At 35.8% G+C, this 18,741-nt stretch overlaps 1 protein-coding gene across 3 annotated transcripts; it reads left to right on the plus strand.

The window, feature by feature from the left end:
* The first annotated feature begins 3,307 nt into the window (after positions 1 to 3,307).
* Positions 3,308 to 18,173, plus strand: map3k14b (mitogen-activated protein kinase kinase kinase 14b). Of its 3 annotated transcripts, none has more exons than XM_030163029.1 (15): positions 3,308 to 3,451; positions 6,764 to 7,020; positions 7,511 to 7,586; positions 9,032 to 9,896; positions 11,581 to 11,715; positions 11,847 to 11,976; positions 12,080 to 12,208; positions 13,883 to 13,987; positions 14,982 to 15,145; positions 15,254 to 15,404; positions 15,564 to 16,145; positions 16,634 to 16,740; positions 16,835 to 16,955; positions 17,125 to 17,225; positions 17,524 to 18,173. In XM_030163029.1, the coding sequence occupies exons 2-15, from the start codon at positions 6,777 to 6,779 to the stop codon at positions 17,686 to 17,688; spliced, it is 3,075 nt and encodes a 1,024-aa protein (XP_030018889.1). In that variant the 5' UTR covers positions 3,308 to 3,451; positions 6,764 to 6,776; the 3' UTR covers positions 17,689 to 18,173. The 3 variants fall into 3 exon arrangements, with proteins under 3 accessions (XP_030018889.1, XP_030018891.1, XP_030018890.1); XM_030163031.1 differs by having other exon boundaries at positions 16,086 to 16,145; XM_030163030.1 differs by lacking the exon at positions 3,308 to 3,451 and having other exon boundaries at positions 6,649 to 7,020.
* Positions 18,174 to 18,741: the final 568 nt, after the last annotated feature.

Raw genomic sequence — 18,741 nt, forward strand, 5'->3', positions numbered from 1 at the left:
CTAAATGAGGTCAACTACTCCTGTCCTGTGTGGCTCCATTGTTAACACAGAGCAGATCTCTATAGGGCTGTTACTTATGTCACATTGCCCCAGCTGTCTTTTACAGAGCGGCTGCAGAAAGTTGTCTGCGTTCAGTTTTTGTCTTACAAAGTATTCTGTCTTTATATAACCCATAAAGATCCAGCTCTACTTTGGTGGAAGTTTTCAGGTTAATTTGTCTCTCCATTTGACCTTTCTTAATTGGTTTATCACCATTTATTATAATATTATCCTCTGTATTTAGTGTTTTTTCAGTGTGAATTAGGTATTTTCCTATATTTATCAATTGATTTTTTTTTTCTTTTATTAGTGTTAACAAGACAGTGTGGACAGAAAAACAACAACATATCAACAAAAGGAAAATCAAACAAATGAACAAACCAAAAACAACAACGACAACATCATATTGCAATGAAAAAGATAATAAATGTAAAGAGCAACTAAACAATATAGATTGATGAGGGGTGATAGGGAAAAGGGGAAGAGGGGAGTGTGAATGAAAGTGAAAAAGAGTGAGAGGGGAAAAAATTATTGTAATAATGATGATAATAATAACAACACAAAAATATATAATAATAATAATAATAATACCAATAGTTTAATTTGCTAGTATTATTGTGGCAGCGGTACCAGCGTATATTTAATCCATTGATCATGCTGCTGTTCATTAAAGCTCGGAGTAGACTGAAGAAAAAGTGACTTTTTTCAACAAATATATCAGTAACTTAGCATAAACCTAGTGTTTCCATCCACTGTCATTTATCAAACTCCATGGGTTTTACTGGTGAATCAATTTTGTAGAAGATGACAGTGTTTCCACGTTCACTACAGAGCCTCTGAACGTCCAAATGGATCATATCTGATGACCATGAAAAGATGACAAACTGAATTTTGCACCAATTATTTACATGTATTGATAGGATTAGTGGATCAACAGGTATTAAACAGTTTAGATCAGTAGATGGTTTTAGTGGCTGTTTGGGTCTTTATGGGTTATATTCAGGCTGAAATGAGACTTTCTACACATGGAAAACTAATAAAGTCTCATTTCTTTATTCTTCTTAGACTTTTTTTTAATTAAACAACAACTTCTTTCAGTCATTCAGTAACCTTCACCACCACAAATATATTAATATAATCAATATCCGAGAGGTGAATAAGACTTGAAGAAGTTGAAACGACCTCGGTGAGGCTTTCCAGTTCTATGTATAGCAGTCATGACCTATCAACAGCACAGAAAACCGAAGTGACAAAAAGCCATTGACGTGCGAGTAAACTTGCTCCACAGCCTCACTATTGGCCGGTTGCTGATCCCATTCAGATGTTGCCAGGGAGAGGGACCCTCCACCCTAAATCACACAGTACTCTTACACTCCCTCTTCTGGTATTTTGTTAATTCCCATAGGAATGCTTGGTTTCCAGTCATCTCTATTTGAGACAACAAATGTGTTTGCCCAGAGGAAGTGGCACTGGTGGCCTTGTGCCAATCACCAGGACTGAGAAAGGAGAAGCAGTAGTTTATTTATTTTCATGTTGGTACCATGCTTGAAATACTAGAAATATGATTCAAGTTTTTGATGTTATTTTTGTACAATTTATATTTTGTTTAGCTTGCGGAATACTATTAAATCATGTTCAGTGTTTAAAAATGTACTAAAATATATGGAATTGTTGGAATGGATCTGGTGATTAAAGTAGTTTTTTTCTATTAAGAGCTTTGAAAAAGGTCTTAAAAGTCATTAAATTTGCTGCTTGGTGTATATTTTGTTTGTTGCAAGTTGAACTCACTGTAAAAATCAAAATCTTACCAAGTGTATTTTTCTCATTTTTAGTCAAAATATCTCATCACTCTTAAAATAAGACATAATCACCTAAAGAGTAACTTGTAAGTAAGGTATAAGAACTTACTTTTAGACAATAGATTTTGAAAATCTTATTTCAAGAAATCTTACCAGGATAATTTTCACTTGTTCCATTGGCAGATTTATTTTTTTGTTGTTGCTTAAATTAAGCAAAAACAAACAAACAAAAAAATCTTGAATTAAGCAAAAAAAAAAAAAAAAATCATCTGGCAATGAAACAAGTGAAAATTATCTTGGTAAGATTTCTTGAAATAAGATTCTCACTTGCAAGTTACTCTTGACGTGATTATGTCTTATTTTAAGTGTGATGGGATATTTTGACTAGAAATGACAAAAATACATTTGGTAACATTTAGATTTTTGCAGTGCAACCATCTAAAACTGGATCTGTCTGTTCATAAACATTATCGAGAATTGCAGAGTCATTTCAGGCTCAAAAACTGAGAAGTTATATCATAATGTGAAGTCACAAAAGGAAGAGGAGAAATATAGTGAGCAGTGCTAATTTTGGGGATGAATCAGGTTTTAATACCTATATTTAATTTCATTTATAAACTCAAGCACTGTACACACTTAGGACAGATCACAATGTGACCATGCAAAAATAATAATGAGCATGACACATTATGTGGAAAACTCTGAGGTTTAATGACCAAGATCTCATGAATAAAATTAATGATTTTTTTTTTAAATAAAATATTTATTAAAATTTTTATTTTTCAAAACAACATAAAACCAAACAAAACATCTCAGCACCACAGTCAAAACAAAAATAGAGATTTACAGTCAGCATAGAGACAGATTCTCATCACATTCCTGTCTATATAATATGATAAAAGTCCATTTAAGAGCAGATGAAAGCTCGAGACAGAATTGAGGACACATTTTCTTCAGTATAGTCCAAGAAGGGTTTCCAAATGCGGTTGAATATGTTGATCTTAGAATGTGCCAAGCATGTCAAAAAGTCACACGGAATGTGCTCCAGTGTTAGAAATTAATGAGTTTTAACACTGAAAACCTACTAAAATAATAAAAAAAAATCTAATTTCATATTTCAAAATACATTTAATATATTGAAACTTATTAAAAACAAATATAAAACATTGAAAGATAATCAGAAGAGACCAAACAGTAAATGTCAAGATGTCATTTTTGTCTTTAAAGTTGCATCAGATGTAATAAATGAAGGTTTAATTTTGCTAAGAGAACATATGGCCTCCCTCGGTGTCACAGAGGGCACATGCAGTATCTATCCAAAATGTTTGGAAGTTTGAGACAGTGTTATGTGGGTGGGTATTTGGTTGAGTGGGTGGGCAGTGGCGGCTGAGGTGTAAAGAGATCATAACTCACACACATGATCCACCAATCAACAGAGCTTACGGGGGCAGAAAGCCGGTAGGTTACACTCAGACACTGATCCACACATGACACAGAACAGACAGAAGACAGGAAGACAGGGACAGAAAAGAACGTCCTCTCTGAAGGATCACTACACTAGTGTTTTCATCTGAACCTGAGACAGGAAAGGAGCAACCGACAGTCCTTCTTAGGTAACAAATACTGTGGGTGCAGTGTTTCAGATGGTGGAACTTTAACTCTTGAGGTAGTTTTAAAGGAGCTGCGTTCACTGTCAGAAGAAAGATGGGATGAAACTTTGAAGAAGAAGCAGGAAATGTAGTGGGTGTGAGGCAGACGACCACAGGAAGAGTAGAATTTAAGATACTGGACTACAGTGTATGAATCAGATGCATGTCCTGAAACATATCTGCAGCTAAATAGGCCTACTTTAAACATCTTTGTTCACATTTATACACTTAATTGTTTTTTTATGCACAGAACAACTCATAAAAGTAACAGATTCTCTTTTATATTTGCTGTTTAACTCTTGAGTTGTTTTTTTTTTGTCTTAAATGTCACCAGTACTTATAAATACAGCATGAATCTAAAAATGGTTAAAAGTTGAATAGTAGGAAATATGTATGTGGTGGAACGTGAACACACCTGTTCATGTAAACATGTGTTCACACAGTTTCAGATCCTTACATTATCAAGGAGTGGCACTTTAGATACGTTATCTCGTCCCACTCACTGCCTCTGTATGAGGACTTTAGGACAAGTGCCGTCTCTATGGGTGGGAAGTGTCAGTGTTATGATCCCCCAGATTTCACTGTCAACATGGCGAGCGCTGAAGAAGAGAGACTCTGACAGCTGGCCGGTCCAGTGGAAGGCATGCAGCTAGTTCTGTGCGTGCCAAATCTCTGCGTGCTATTTATACTCACCTTGCCAGTCTCACTACTGGTGTGTGTTCATTCACGCCCAGCCACCACAAATACCAGCGCATTAAAAAGCTGTCAGGTTATACGTTTGAATTAACAGGCTTTTTTTTTTTTTTTTTGGGGGGGGGGGGGGGGGTCATAGGGGTTAAAAGAATATTTGATGGGTTCATTTTCTAATGGAATCTAAAATTATCATCTGACCCTGACTTTATTGTAAAATAGTAATAGTGTTACCTCTACTGAGTTTTTACTCTTTTTTTTTTTTCAGTTCTCTTTTTATTGGTATTTTCCATGGTTCACATATTTATTCACGTAACAATTCGTCATACTCATCCATTCATCTGAAAATTCCAACTGAATCTCACAGCGATACATCCGTGACTCCTCAGATGATACAAATACAGATGATTGGTCCTCCTTCGGCAATACCGAAGATCCAATCCAACTTTATTTATTAAAGCACTTTAAAACAACTGCAGTGGACCAAAGTGCTGTGCAGAAGAATAAACCAAAGAAGAAGAAAAAAACAAAATAGAAGAATATAATACAGAATAGATTTAAAGACATAGAAGCTGTACAAAAAGGAAAAAGTGCTATACAGAAGAATAAATAAAACCAAATAAAAGAACAAAATACAAGAAAAGCCATACAATTAAAAACAACAAAATAAATAAATAAATAAAATAGATAAATAAGAACAATAAACCACTACCAAATAAAAACAACAGAATAAAGATAGTACCTTCAAACATCTCACATGGTTTCAAAAGCCAAGGAGAAAAGATGGGTTTGAAGAAGGGATTTAAAAACAGACAGAGAGGAGGCCTGTCTGATATGGATGATGTCAAAGATGCCATTTTTACAATACACAATTAAGAACGAAACACCCTAGAACAGGAATGCTTGGGTGCACATTTGTGATAAAAAAAATAAATAAATAAAAATAATTAAAAAACCAAAACATCGATACAAAAGGGTTTAAAAGGGAAAAAAAGGGGTGAAATGGACATAAGACATGGTTTTAGATAAAGGATGGATGAACTGGTGTGACATACCTAATCCATCTTTCCCATCTTTTAAATGACAAACCTTGTTGTAGTCTTATTGCAAAACTCATGTCAAAAGTAATATCATAAATAGTAGTAGTAGTAGTTTTTTTCATTTCGAGCACATAGAATCATCAGATAACAAAGAATCATGCAACATGGCCAAAAAAATAAATCAATACAATTTTTCTGTGCTCAAAAAGGAGTGGGAAAAAGTATAACTTATTGACTCCCACCCCCTTTTTACAAACTAATAATCAAATGATGCCAATCCACTCCTCCACTACAGGTTTTTCTGGTTTTAGCCACTTCCTTGTTATGGCTTTCCTACAAGCAGCACTTAAAATCTAAAATAAATATTTGTCATTAGAGGAGACATTTTCTGACGGTAGAACTCCTAAGTATAATGATGCAAACTCAAAAGGAATTTTTGTCTGGAATACTTTTTGCAAAATTGGATTAGACCTCCTGCCAGAAGGGAACAATATTGAACAAGACCAGAATATGTGAAAATGATTTGCCTCTAGGCATCCACACTGTCTCCATCATGGAGCTGAACTGGTATAGTGTCTTTTTTGAGCTGGAGTGGTGAAAAATCTAATAAGGTTTTTCCAGCAAAAATCTCTTCATATTATTTATTGTGAAGTTTTCCATTGTATGTCATACAAGTGTTCCCAATCTAGTGAACTTTTCCATCAATATCACAGTAGAAACAATATGCCGACACATGAATGTATTATTAAGTAATAGAAAACTGATTTTGTTTGATGGGTTATGAATGAATCAATGTGTGTGGGTTCAGTATTAACAGGTTTTAACAGTTACACCAAAACACCAGACGGCATCGATGACTCATTTGCTACAATGAATTTGTCTTTTGTTTAGATCTGCAGCTATCATTCATATGAGCTATCAACTATTTTTGTAATGATTTAACCCATGAAGACCCAAACACCCACTGGTGACTAAAACCATCTATTAATGTAAAATATTCAATACCTGTTGATCCACTAATCCTATCAATACATGTAAATAATCGGTCTAAAATACAGTTTGTCATCTTTTCACGTGTCTCTGATTAAATAACCTTTGAATTTACTCTAAGCTTTTATGAACATCTACATGATTAGAAATTAAATATCAACAAATACATGATTTTCACTGAAAAAATGTAAAATACGGAGGATAATATTATAATAAATGGTGCTAAATCACTTAAGAAAGGTTAAATCTACAGAAAAATTCATTTGGGAACTGCAGCAAAAGTAGCACTGGGTCTTTATGGGTTAATCTATCAATTATTGTCTTTGATTTAATTCAATTAAACAAATAATTGAATATTTGAGAAAAAAAAATACTAAAAAGGTAAAAAGACATGTATGAAAATAATAACCTTGTCCTTTCATTCCAGAACCAGATGAAACAGCCACACCACAAAAAATATAAAAATAAAAAATAAAAAATAAAACAGAGAAAAAAATCTACATAGAAATAACAATAACAATGGATGGATTTGTCTTTTGTTCATGTCTTCTTCAAGGTCTTGAGGAGACATGGCCATACCCCGGATGTTCAACTCCAACACACCGTTTGTCATCGTCACCGGGGGAACTGAACTGTCATTCCTTGGTAAAGATGACAGTCAGGGGTGTGAGGAGGAGAAGGACTCCCTGGCCCAAGCCATCGCCCCACATCTGAGCCGGGTGATGCAGCACGGCACCGCCAAACATGTGGGCACTGTGGGGCCCGATGCACCAGGGGACAATCCTCCTGTGTCTATAGTGGCACAGGCTGAGAGTGAGTGTGTGGACACAAGAATGGGACGGCATACATGACAAAAGCAAAAGGAGTTCAGCTTCATACTGAAAATGTATGACTAGACAAACATATGTTAAACTAAATGACTGATGCTCTGTGTTCATTATATAATATGTTGTTGAAGTTGAAGAGCAACTTGCAACTTGAGCAACAACCACCAAAAACAAATAATAAACATAATTGTTGAGAATTGTGTAGACATTTCAGGCTCATAAAATAGGAAGTTACTACATAATGTGTAGACGCAAAAGGATGGAAGACAGACAGATGGACAGACGGACAGATGGACAGACGTTTTTTAACTAACTCCAAAAAATAAACAATAAACCTTCACTGCATCATAAAAGTTCAATGCTAAATTTGATCATTATTGCTAAAAATTAAAAAAAAAAAAAAAAAAGTCAATAGTTGAAATAAGACCATACAGTTGAATTCTGTATTTACAGAAACTTCCATGTGTCTGTTTCAGGAGAAGACTTCCAGGAGTTCAGCCCTAGCAACACACAGTGTCCATATTCAAGGTCCCAGATTCTCAGAAAGAACAGGTATTCCATTATCTGAATCTGCATCTTCCTCTAGATCACAGGTGTCAAACATGCGGCCCAGGGGCCAAATCCGGCCTGCCAGCGGGTCCAGTCCGGCCCCTGGGATGAATTTGTGAAATGCAAAAATTACACTGAAGATATTAACAATCATTTTAGTTCAGGTTCCACATTCAGACCAATTCAATCTCATAATAACCTATAAATACTCAAAACTCCAAATTTTTCTTTTTGTAAATGTAAATGTTTTCATGTATTTACACTAAAATAAAGTATAATTTTGCAAAAAATCTGAATAACCTGAACAAATATAAACAATCTGAAACGTCTTAAGAGAAGTGCAATTTTAATAATATTCCACCTGTTAAATATTTTGTGTATCTGTAGATCCACTGTGATCTGTAAGTTATAATGTACATATGGAAATGATAAACTAAAGCATAATAGTGTTAATTTTTTTTTTCTCAGTTTGTTCATGTTATTGACATTATTTGAAAGGATAGTTTGTAGATGTAAACATTTTTATAATGTAAATTTACTTTTTTCATTGTTAAGCATAGAGAAAAGTTTGGATTTGACATTATTTATATATATAATTATGTTATTATTTTACTGGTCCGGCCCACTGGAGATCAAATTTAGCTGAATGTGGCCCCTGAACTAAAATGAGTTTGACACCCCTGCTATAGATGTACTAGCTCTATATACCAGAGCTGAAATGATTAATCAATTAATTGACCTGAATCAAATAAAAAAAATAACTGGATTATAATTTTCCTGAATTGAAGGTTTGTTTCCTTAATTTTACTGGCTCTAAACACTGGTTCCGCTGTTGTGTTTCACACAGACACTAATTGCGATGCACATGACACCACCATCAGCACAAAGTTGCATGTTTGTTACATTTTAAGTTGTTAGTAAGTTGTACACAAATTTGTTGAAGACTGTAGTGCACTTGTTTGTAATGTCATTTGACTTATTTGTTGTTGATTATATAAAGATATTTTTAATATATACTTTTATACTGTATATTTGTTGTTATTTTATATAGCTTTTTCTTTTTTTTTTTTTTAGATATCTTTTTACTTTAATACTTTTGTGGTTGTTTTAGCTGGTTCTGGAATAAAGGACAAGTTGTTATTTTCAGACATATCTTTTCCACATTTTTACTCTTTTTTTCATCTATTCAGTTAATAATTGAATTGAACAGTAAAAAATTATCAATAGAGTAATCAATTACAAAAATAATTTTCAGCTGCAGCTCTACCATAAAGTCACCATAAGTTTAAAGTCTCCCTGTAATAATATGCATTATAGAAATTACATCTGGCACCCCCACTGGCAAAAATCATATAGAAGTAAAATGTCAGGCCAAAACATATGCTATAAGCCACTGTGATAATGTAAGCCTTAACTCTATGTGAAGCATATCACCATCTCATTCACAGGTCTTTAATCCAGGAGACTGTCCTGCAAAGTGACACAGACGATGAGGACATGACCGTTGGACTCCCACACCATCACCTCCAGAGAAAACAACGTCGAAAAACCAGGAGGAGACCAAGCAAAGAGGAAGGAGAACACCGTCCCATCATCCAGGGGCTGTGGGTCCAGGAAATAGACTGGCTGAGATCAGCAAGCAGAGACATGACATTATCTGATAGAATCATACCACCTCCTCCACAGTTTACTGACTCAGTCTCACCTCCTTACATCCAAAGACGGAGTATGAAGGAGGATCCAGATGTGTGTAACTGTGTCAGCGCATCAGAGGCTGTATCCCCATCTGAGGACCAATACACAGTAACAGATCCACATGACACATCCAGCAGTGTTAACGTAGGTGACTCAGATTCTGATTGTGGCTTGGAGCAGGACTCTGAATCCATTTGCAATCCTGAAAGTGACTCAGACTCATCCTGCTGTGTAGAGGATTGTACACAAACACTACATAAATTTGGAGCAGGAGCGACCACAGATTCGACCTTTGACCTGATGGGAGTGTCAGGCTTCAGCTCTGAGCTCCACTCCAGCTGCTGGGGTGTGTCCGACCCCTCCGATAGCATCCCCGGGGCCCCTGGGTGTGCACAAAGCCTGCTAGGAACCTCTACCTCCACCCACTCTCCCAGCACCTTGAATGCATCTCAGTGTGACAGTGGCCGTGGTGATTTGAGTGATATTGACACTGTTGTGGACGGACTAAGAGGAAGAGTGACACACATGCCAAAGCTCTTTGGCTCACCTTTCTTCAAAGATTTAATGAGACGGCCTCTCAGCACAAAACCTATCAGTGAAGGATTAATATTTCATAATGTAAGACATCTCCATCTAATGCTGCTGCCTCTTCATTCTGTCTGCTTTTATTATGCATACATACATCTGGAACGGTTATTTAACCTCAGAGGGCAATCCAATAAACATAACTAACCCTTTACTGACCTGCTAATGCTGCTTACATGTGACCTACAATACAGTATTAATAATGTACACAGATGTATTGATTTTCCACACATATTACCATTAGCTTAGTGTTTATTAACAGTTAGCTATTTCATTATGTATGTTTAGCATACATTTGAAATCTACTTGACACTTTATTAGCATTTGTCTTCTACTTTTACGTTACTATTTGAAACACTTTCATTTAGCTAATTCTAATTATTTTATTATTTGTTTTTGCTCAGTGCTACACCTTGAATAATCTACAAATTAGTTCAACATTCTTTGCATTTATCTTTAACTACTTGAAACACATTTAGGTTACTATTTTGTGTTAAATTACACTTTGAACAATATACTTTAATTTAACCTTATGAGAATTTATTTGTAACTTTTAGCTTGCTATTTGAAACACATAAAATTTAGCTGTTTTATTATTTATGTAGGCCTACATTTAAAACAACCTAACAGCTACTTGTTTAACCATTTAGCATTAAGCATTTATTTGCTTCTTTTAGCTTGTTTTTTTAAATACATGCATTTAGCTAATCCTAGTTTATTACTTATGTTAGCTCATATTTAGCTACTTATACATATTAAATATATTAACTTCAATTTTAAACAATTAACACATTAGATTTGTCTGCTACTTTTACTTTTACTATTTGAAACATTGCATTTAGGTGGCTAAAACTAACTATTTTGTTATTTTTGTTAGCTTATACATGAGCTATTTATAAAAAACAATAAATTAGTTTAACATTATGAGCATTAATCTATAATTTGTAGCTTGCCATTTGAAACATTTAGCAAAGTATTTTATTATTTCCATTAAATTAGACTTTGAAACATCTAACCTTTCTAGCATTTATCTGTTAATCTTGTAAAAAAAAAAAAACAAACTCATTATATTTTGATAACTACACTGCTGCCCATAAAGTTGAAACAATTTTTATTCCTATTTATACACATCAGTAATCACCTTTGACGAGGTGTAATGATTACATACTGAGTCCCAGTTCCACTTTATCAAGAATAAATCACATTGCCATAATCATTTTATGAGAAGAGGTAAAACTATTTTTACTCCAACTTTATGTGCAACAGTGTGTTTCCACAGATCTGCTTACCAGTTTTTATGTGCTCTGATACAACTGTTATTCAAAGCAGAGCCAATTACTCAGACTGACAGTCAGCCCATCAATGTATTTTTACTAGAACTGAGAGTAATAATAGTTTGTGATCCTATTTTTTCCATCTTAACAAATCCATGTGGATTTCTTTTATGTTTTAATTAAATGTATTCCACAAGTACCCACTAACAACTGCAGACGTTGACTCTAGTTTGGAATAATTGTCCTAAAAATGTTTAAAGCAGGTATTTTGCCTTTAAAAACTTTCAAAATGCACCTTCTTTGATGTCACAGAGTAAGATGTGCCCACTCAACTGTTGTTTTCATATTCTGTGCTGATTTCAGTCAATGGCTGTGATTTTTCTCTCATTAATGCTTTGGATTTGTGTGTTTTTTTTTTTTTTTTTTTTTTTTCCACTCTTAAGCGGCTCCAGCCTACCAGCTCTCAGTACAGGGAGGGACAGGAATACTGCATTCTTCATCACATCCAGAACGGCTCATATGGTGATGTGTTCTGTATTCAGGACAAAAGGACAGGATTTGAATGTGCGGCCAAGAGGGTAAGCCAAGAAAAAATGAATCATTTTTTTAATTCCAGAGACACACCATCCATCGACCGTAGGACTGAACTACAACACTGTTTCACACCAAGTTGATGATTGAGTCACTGATGTTGTTTCACTCATTTTAGATTCCACTGAGTCATTTCAGCTGTGAGGAGGTGAGCACGTGGAGCGCTCAGGACTCTCCTCGTGTTGTGGAGCTCTTTGGGGCTGTGAGGGAGGGGCCAAATGTTATGCTCTTTATGGACTTGAAACCAGGTGACTTTGTATGCAGACGACTCCATATTAACTGATTCACATATTTTTATACCAAGAGTCTTCACTTCTTTTAATATAACACAGTTTGTCCAAATCTTGTCAGCCTGTTTGGCTCAACTCCTTAAAGAGATGAACACTCTACCTGAAGACCTGGCCCTGCATTACCTTCATCAGACACTAGGGGCGCTGGAACACCTGCATAATAGAAAGGTGCTTCACTTAGATGTCAAAGGTATGTGTTACAGTATTTTATGTGCTTGGATCTGCCATTAATACTGTTCATTCTCATGTCATTTAAATGCATTTTATTGAATTTCTTCACCTTAAATCAGGCCTTTATTACATTTGTTACATGACCACAAGTATTCATATTCAGTTCTAATACAACAGTGGAAATACTTACAATACTTACAATACAGGCAAACTCATCTGAATGGACTTAAATACAAGTAAACTGGACTTACAGTATGTGAGGATTATTAGACAAAAGTGTTTAAAATCTGAACATTGTTTCAACTCAAAAATAGTAATTATTTCAGTTTAAAGTAAATATTAAAAATCCACATGTTTTGAGTTACATGGTTTTTACCAGACAGGAAATGAATGAAATATTTTAATTTGAATAATAGCTAAAGTTGTCACATAAATATAGTGAAGTAAAAAGTTACATATCTACCTCTAGAATGTTGTAGAGTCAAAGCAGTACAATTGATAAAATAGAAGTACTCAAGTAAAGTACAATAACCTCAAATTCATATTTACATCTAGATTATTGCTGCAAATTGGTCTTAATATTCCACTGTTTTTGTAATGAGGTGCTGCTCAACACTTTCTTACCTCTGATCCACGATGTTCACGGATCAGTTTCAATGCCCTGTTTGTTTCTATAACTGTGTTATTCATTTCACGACATTCTACTGATTTTTGGGTCATTTTTGTTTTGTTTGAATTGTTGACTAGAGGAACTGATCAATAGTAGCATCAATAAAATAATCTACATACCTGAGATTGAAAAATGTGTTCAATAACTATTATGAAAATTATGAAAATTATGATAATTATAATGTCACTAGTTTACATCATAGTTAAGGTAGGTGCTATAGTCAAATAAACTTTTTCCACTTAATTTAGCATCTGCTTAATACCAACAACATAAATGATTATTTTTCTTATATATAATTGTAAATATATTTAGGTAGTAAGGGGATATTTATAGTATACAGTGCTTGAGTGAAAGTAAATAATTACATTTCACCACTGTTGTACACTGTAAACCTCAGCACATTCATTCATTCTGGGCAGGACTGTCATGCAGTTAATCTGTAGCTAACCGATGAGGAACTATTATGTTTCAAGTGTAAAACGCTTATATTTTGGCTAGTTGTTTAATTCAATTTAGACCCCACAGTGTCCCACCACATTGGAGTGACAGTAATTTTTTTATCATTAGCAGGACTTACAGAAAAGTAGCCCACTAAAGCCTCTTTCTGTTGGGTCCTCTGTCATGTGGCATCCTGATGGTACCTAATCCCAAACTGACACCTCAACCCTAAACCCTCAGTAATCTCTGCTGAGAGGATTGAGTAGGAGGGGGCTTGTTCCAAATAGGCCCCTCCATTGTCTTCTGAGCCCACTGTGGGCAAGTTCAGTCAGCCAACAACCGTCAAACGAACAAGTCTAATCATATTAGATCGCTATGATGAGTAGAAAAAGCAGAGTGCATGCTTTATTTTTGGAAATGTTACCTTGAACTACTAAGAAGAAGCTGAGGAGGCTTGTGTCCCCTGTGTGCTGATCACTCTGACAGTCCTTGACAGCCTCCTGATTTCTCAGTCAACTGTTTCATAATGAGCACCAAATGAAAACATGCTGTCTTTCTAAATCCCGTGTGTTGATTTTATTCCAGTTGACAATGTGCTGCTGTCTGCAGACTGCACAGACACATTCCTCTGTGACTTTGGTCTCTCAGAGACATTAGATGACAATGGATGGAGCACCAAGGCATTCAGGGGTGAGTAAATTGTAAAAAGTCAGCAATAAAATGTGCATAATTTGACATTTTTATGTAGGAACATTATCATTTATAAAATATGCACAATCACAACACATACATTCAGTAATTTCCTCAGAAATGTGTTGGTCTGTCATTCAAGCAGCTCATTTGTATTTTAAAAAGAAAGGATTTTGCAGGGGAAGTGATATTACAGTTACATCACCATTTTCATCATTTATCTATTTAAAACCACAGAAAAAATATGAAAGTTCCACCACGATTTGCACCAAATTATTTTAATGTGTTTAAGACTTTCTCTTTGCAACTTAACTTCCTGAGACCCGTGCAGGAAAGTAAAAGCTTTGGCTTTTTTTGTTTTTAAGCAAAGTTGTGAAAGACAAAAATGCGTTCCTGGGTCTCAGGATGATATTTTTGGCCTATGGTCTTGTGTAAAACAACATCCATTGAATTCCATTTGGCAAAACATGGTTTAACTCTAGAGATTACAAACAAGTCACACAACCAGTATGAATATTGTTAAAGCTAGACTGTTATGAAGATAAGACAATAAAATGTTTATTTAACTTCTTTATGACAGGTTACATTTTAGGGCATCCGTTCCCAAAGATTGTATCATTTTGTTTTGTTTTTGGATTAAACTACTTCTTAAAATTTTACTTTTAACACTGAATCTGCTATAATTGGTTCATGTCTACTATGTTTATTGAAGTCTGTCTGTACAATAAACTTGACATAAGTCCTATGTGAACTGGATCACAATAGTTTATCAGTTGTGGCACTTTACTTCTTACCCAGGGAAAACAGTTGAAAAATATCTTTTTTGCTAGAACTGGCACATTTACAGAAATGTTCATTAATGTGTACTGTCCCTGCTAAATAAACAAATAAATAAGTTTTTAAAAGTTGGTCTCTAGAAACATTTTGAAACATTGTTTTAAAGGGAGAAAAAAAGCTTTGAAGTTTAAAGAAAATTACATCTTTGTCCACACAGGGTCTGCGTTCCCTGGCACAGAGACCCACATGGCACCTGAGGTGGCCCAAGGAGACCAGCTCTGTGCAAAAGTGGATGTGTGGAGCAGCTGCTGTATGCTACTGCACATGCTCAATGGCTGCCAACCCTGGATACGCTACTATTCTCATCCACTGTGCCTGCAGGTAAAGGTCTGCTCTTATATCATGTGTCACTTTACTATGAGAGAATCAAAAGAGAAGGCAAAGCTCTGTTCAGTGTAGGAGATAGTATTACTTCATCTGTTTGGTCAGATCGTCAATGAGCCTCCGCCTCTGTGGGAGGTGCCGTCCAACTGCAACAACTTCACTGCCAAGGTGTTCAGGGCCGGTCTTCAGAAGGACCCCGACAGACGAGCATCAGCAAAGGAGCTTAGGAGGAAAACTACCAAGGCCCTCAGAGCAGGTAAACATAAGAAACATTAGAAGTCGGTCATGGAGTGAGAGCCATTTGATCCGTTTAGTGTAATGAGTTCCAGCTTTGATTCATGCATATATCAAACTACATCACTGCTAAAGGCATCTTCAGTACTCATTGCATTAAAATGGGACATTTGATCCACAGTGGGAGGTCTGAGTCCCTGGTCTATCAAAAGTGCTTGTGAAAAACTGTGCAATCTTAAGAACCATAATGAAGACACCCCCAGCTCCTTGTCACCTGAGATCCCCTTCACTCAGAGTAAACCGCCAGCTGCCGTCCCAGCACCAACAATGTACTGGGTGAGCCCCTGGAGAACTATGGCAGTGGATGAGGACAACCAGGACTCTGAATGGGCCTCAGGATCAGACCAAGACTCTTATGTGGAAACAGACTCCCTCACAAGGGAATGGGAATGTCAGCCAAAATCTCTCCATGATGATAATGAAAAACACTGGGATACAGGATCTGACTCAGATGTAGATATTTATATGGGTGAGGAGGAATTCATTCAGGAAAAGTGGCTGAAGAATGACAGAGACTATGAAGGTGACTGGGAAGAGGATGAGGATATAGAGGAAGAGGAGGAAGGGGAAGAATGGGAGTCATCTGTGTCAAATACAGGGTATTTCCATGCTCTCAAAGATTTTTTCCCTGTGCTGCAAAAAGGCCAACACACATGTGACGACTCATGGGGATCAGAGGCAGAGCTGGAATACCTCAGAGATGGTGAGTCACTTCCTTCTGACCTTTTAATTATTCAATGTGTTTGTACGCTGTTTAATGTTTAGAATCATGTTGTTCCATTATTCATACTAGTGTAGGATGCAACATGTATTGCCAATGTAGCGACAATAAATGTACATTATTTAAAAGGTCACTTATTTACTTATGAAGATCCAGCCATGCAACATTACTCAAGTCATTTTAGCTTAAGCTTTAAGAGTACACATTGACGACACTGATATGCTGTATTGTAAAGTGGGATAATCAAGTTTTAAAGAAGAGCATATACTAGCCAGGGAAACTGCATCATGGGAACTGTAGTGTTTTGGATATCACTGACTCAAGTTCAAACACTTGAGTTTTGAATCAGTCCAATTAAAGTCCTTCAGATAGTACCCTTTTAAAATGCAGACACTACAAACTTTGGTATAATTCTTTAGGAAAACATTAAATTATTTGGAAAATAATCACTATTTATGTTCTCCCTTTAGATATAGGTGTAGGCAATGTAATCCAGACCCCCTCTCCTGAACCAAGAGATGACCCTCCATCCTGCTTCAGCTGCTCAGAGTCATCACAGATAGATGCTTCAGAGAAGGTGTGTATTAAAAGGCAGGTTTATCTGTGAAAATATGAAAAGAAAAATTTTAAGACCATGAATAGATTAAAAAGGAAAAATCTTAATTTCACAGGACTCAGACCATTCATCTGATGACCTCAGTTCTGGGGTCTTTTCCTCCTGCAACAGTCAGGCAGACGTACACTTGGAGTGGATGGCTTCGCCGACTCAGCCCTCGTCACACTGCTTTGAAGGTTAGATACAGATACAAATAAACTTTACTGATCCCCAGTGGTAAATTGACTTCTCCATCTGCTGAAGAAAAGTAAAGAATACAGATTTACAGACATGTTTTCCTGGAGGGTGATGGGTTGCTGCTTAATGGATAATTACAGCTGGCTTCGTGTTTTAATGCTCTGACAGGTGTTGACATTTGGATTGAGAATATCCAAGGACAGTGTCTGAGGATTCGTGAACATCGGGAAGTCAAAGTGGGCCATGTTGCTATAGGAATAAGTGATCAGGTAAGAGAAATGTAGGAAGTAGGCAAAGTGTTTTCATTTTGAGATGATGAACAGTCAAATGACATGTATAACCACATGCGACAATCTACACCCTTGTGATTTGCATCAGCCCATAGTAATTTTACACAGTCATTTGCATTTATTTGTGCTGTTTCTTCCTCAGTGCATGTGAGTTATTGATCTTTGTGGCCCACTTTTTCCAGACAATTACCATGTCAAACAATGAGACCCAAGAAGTGATCTGACATGCTCATGTTATACCAACAGACCGCTGTGACTTATTCCGTCTGCCTTTCAGATTTCCGGCAAGGCCTTCACTTTGGAGACTCTGGACAGGAAGATGGTATCATTTGAACATGAAATCAAAGAATCCTGTCTGTGGCTACGATGTGTTCCTGCTCCTGACAGATGTCAACGCTGGACGTGGAGGGTCAGGGACGGCAAACTAGAACTTCGAGAATGAGACATTTTAGTAATTATCTGTTGTTTGCACTATTCTGGTTCAATCAAAGCCCACTGGATGGTAAATGTATTGTAGACATAGTATTGTTGACACGGTAGATATATTATAATTTGGATGGTCAATGTTTTTAATAGAAATGTTTGATTTCTAGGGTAAATTCATGTTATTTTGTAATAAACTATGCTATACTTTTTCCAATGACTTTTGTGTATTACAATCCCTCTTAATATGCATATCATAAACAAAAAAAGTTTCATTTTATATTTTAGCAAATAAATATGATCCACTTTCTTGGGCTTTTGTAAGTGTAAAGACACATTCGGGACCAACATAACCATCTACTCCCCAGCTAATCCTCTTGTGCCATATATTGTGGACTATAGGACTAGCTTGTAAAGATTTACAGCATTTGTAAAGAGATGTGAGGAAAGTACATGTGACTGTATCACGCAGGAAACCGTAGCCTAGTTAAGACCCACTATATCACATGATTTACAACATGTAGTTTTTCTTATATTAAAAATAAACTGACATTGCAATTGCACATTGCATGTTTTGAAGCATTTTTTTCCCCCCAGTATTGCATGATCTTGATATTTTGATTAACCTTTGTGTTGAGCCTAATTAAGATCATGCAGTTTGCCTCTTTTATAGGGAGTAAACAATTCTAATGGTACTTTTAGTTTTCAGGGCTTTTTAAAATATTGAAACAAAAAATAGAAAAATAGAAAAATCCCTAGTGGTCTGCAACACCTCAAAAGTAACATCAGAACATTCAAAGAAGAAGACTACATGTAGGAATATGTATATATTTTTTACATTTTCTTCTAAGAGGTAATGGTAATGAGTTTAAGTTACAGGACTCTACCTGTGTAACGAGTTCAGTAATTACGTTTTTCAAGACAGCCACAGCATTCTGTCAAACTCAGCAGCTCTGACTTATGATAATGCCCCGGTATTCCATGTCATGCTCTCAAAATCTAAGCACACAACCGTTTTCCACTTTCCACTGGCTGGAACTGAAACTTGAATAAACTTATGTGCGGATCACTT

The sequence above is a fragment of the Sphaeramia orbicularis genome, chromosome 19 (genome assembly GCF_902148855.1).
Source record: "Sphaeramia orbicularis chromosome 19, fSphaOr1.1, whole genome shotgun sequence".
In the NCBI taxonomy this organism is placed as follows: domain Eukaryota; kingdom Metazoa; phylum Chordata; class Actinopteri; order Kurtiformes; family Apogonidae; genus Sphaeramia; species Sphaeramia orbicularis.

Excerpts from the sequence above, each read along its gene's own strand:
- map3k14b (XM_030163029.1), top strand. The coding sequence starts at position 6,777 with ATGGCCATACCCCGGATGTTCAACTCCAACACACCGTTTGTCATCGTC. Across the intron at positions 9,897-11,580 it reads AAGGATTAATATTTCATAAT|CGGCTCCAGCCTACCAGCTC; the intron begins GTAAGACATCTC and ends TCCACTCTTAAG. Across the intron at positions 15,405-15,563 it reads TACCAAGGCCCTCAGAGCAG|TGGGAGGTCTGAGTCCCTGG; the intron begins GTAAACATAAGA and ends TTTGATCCACAG.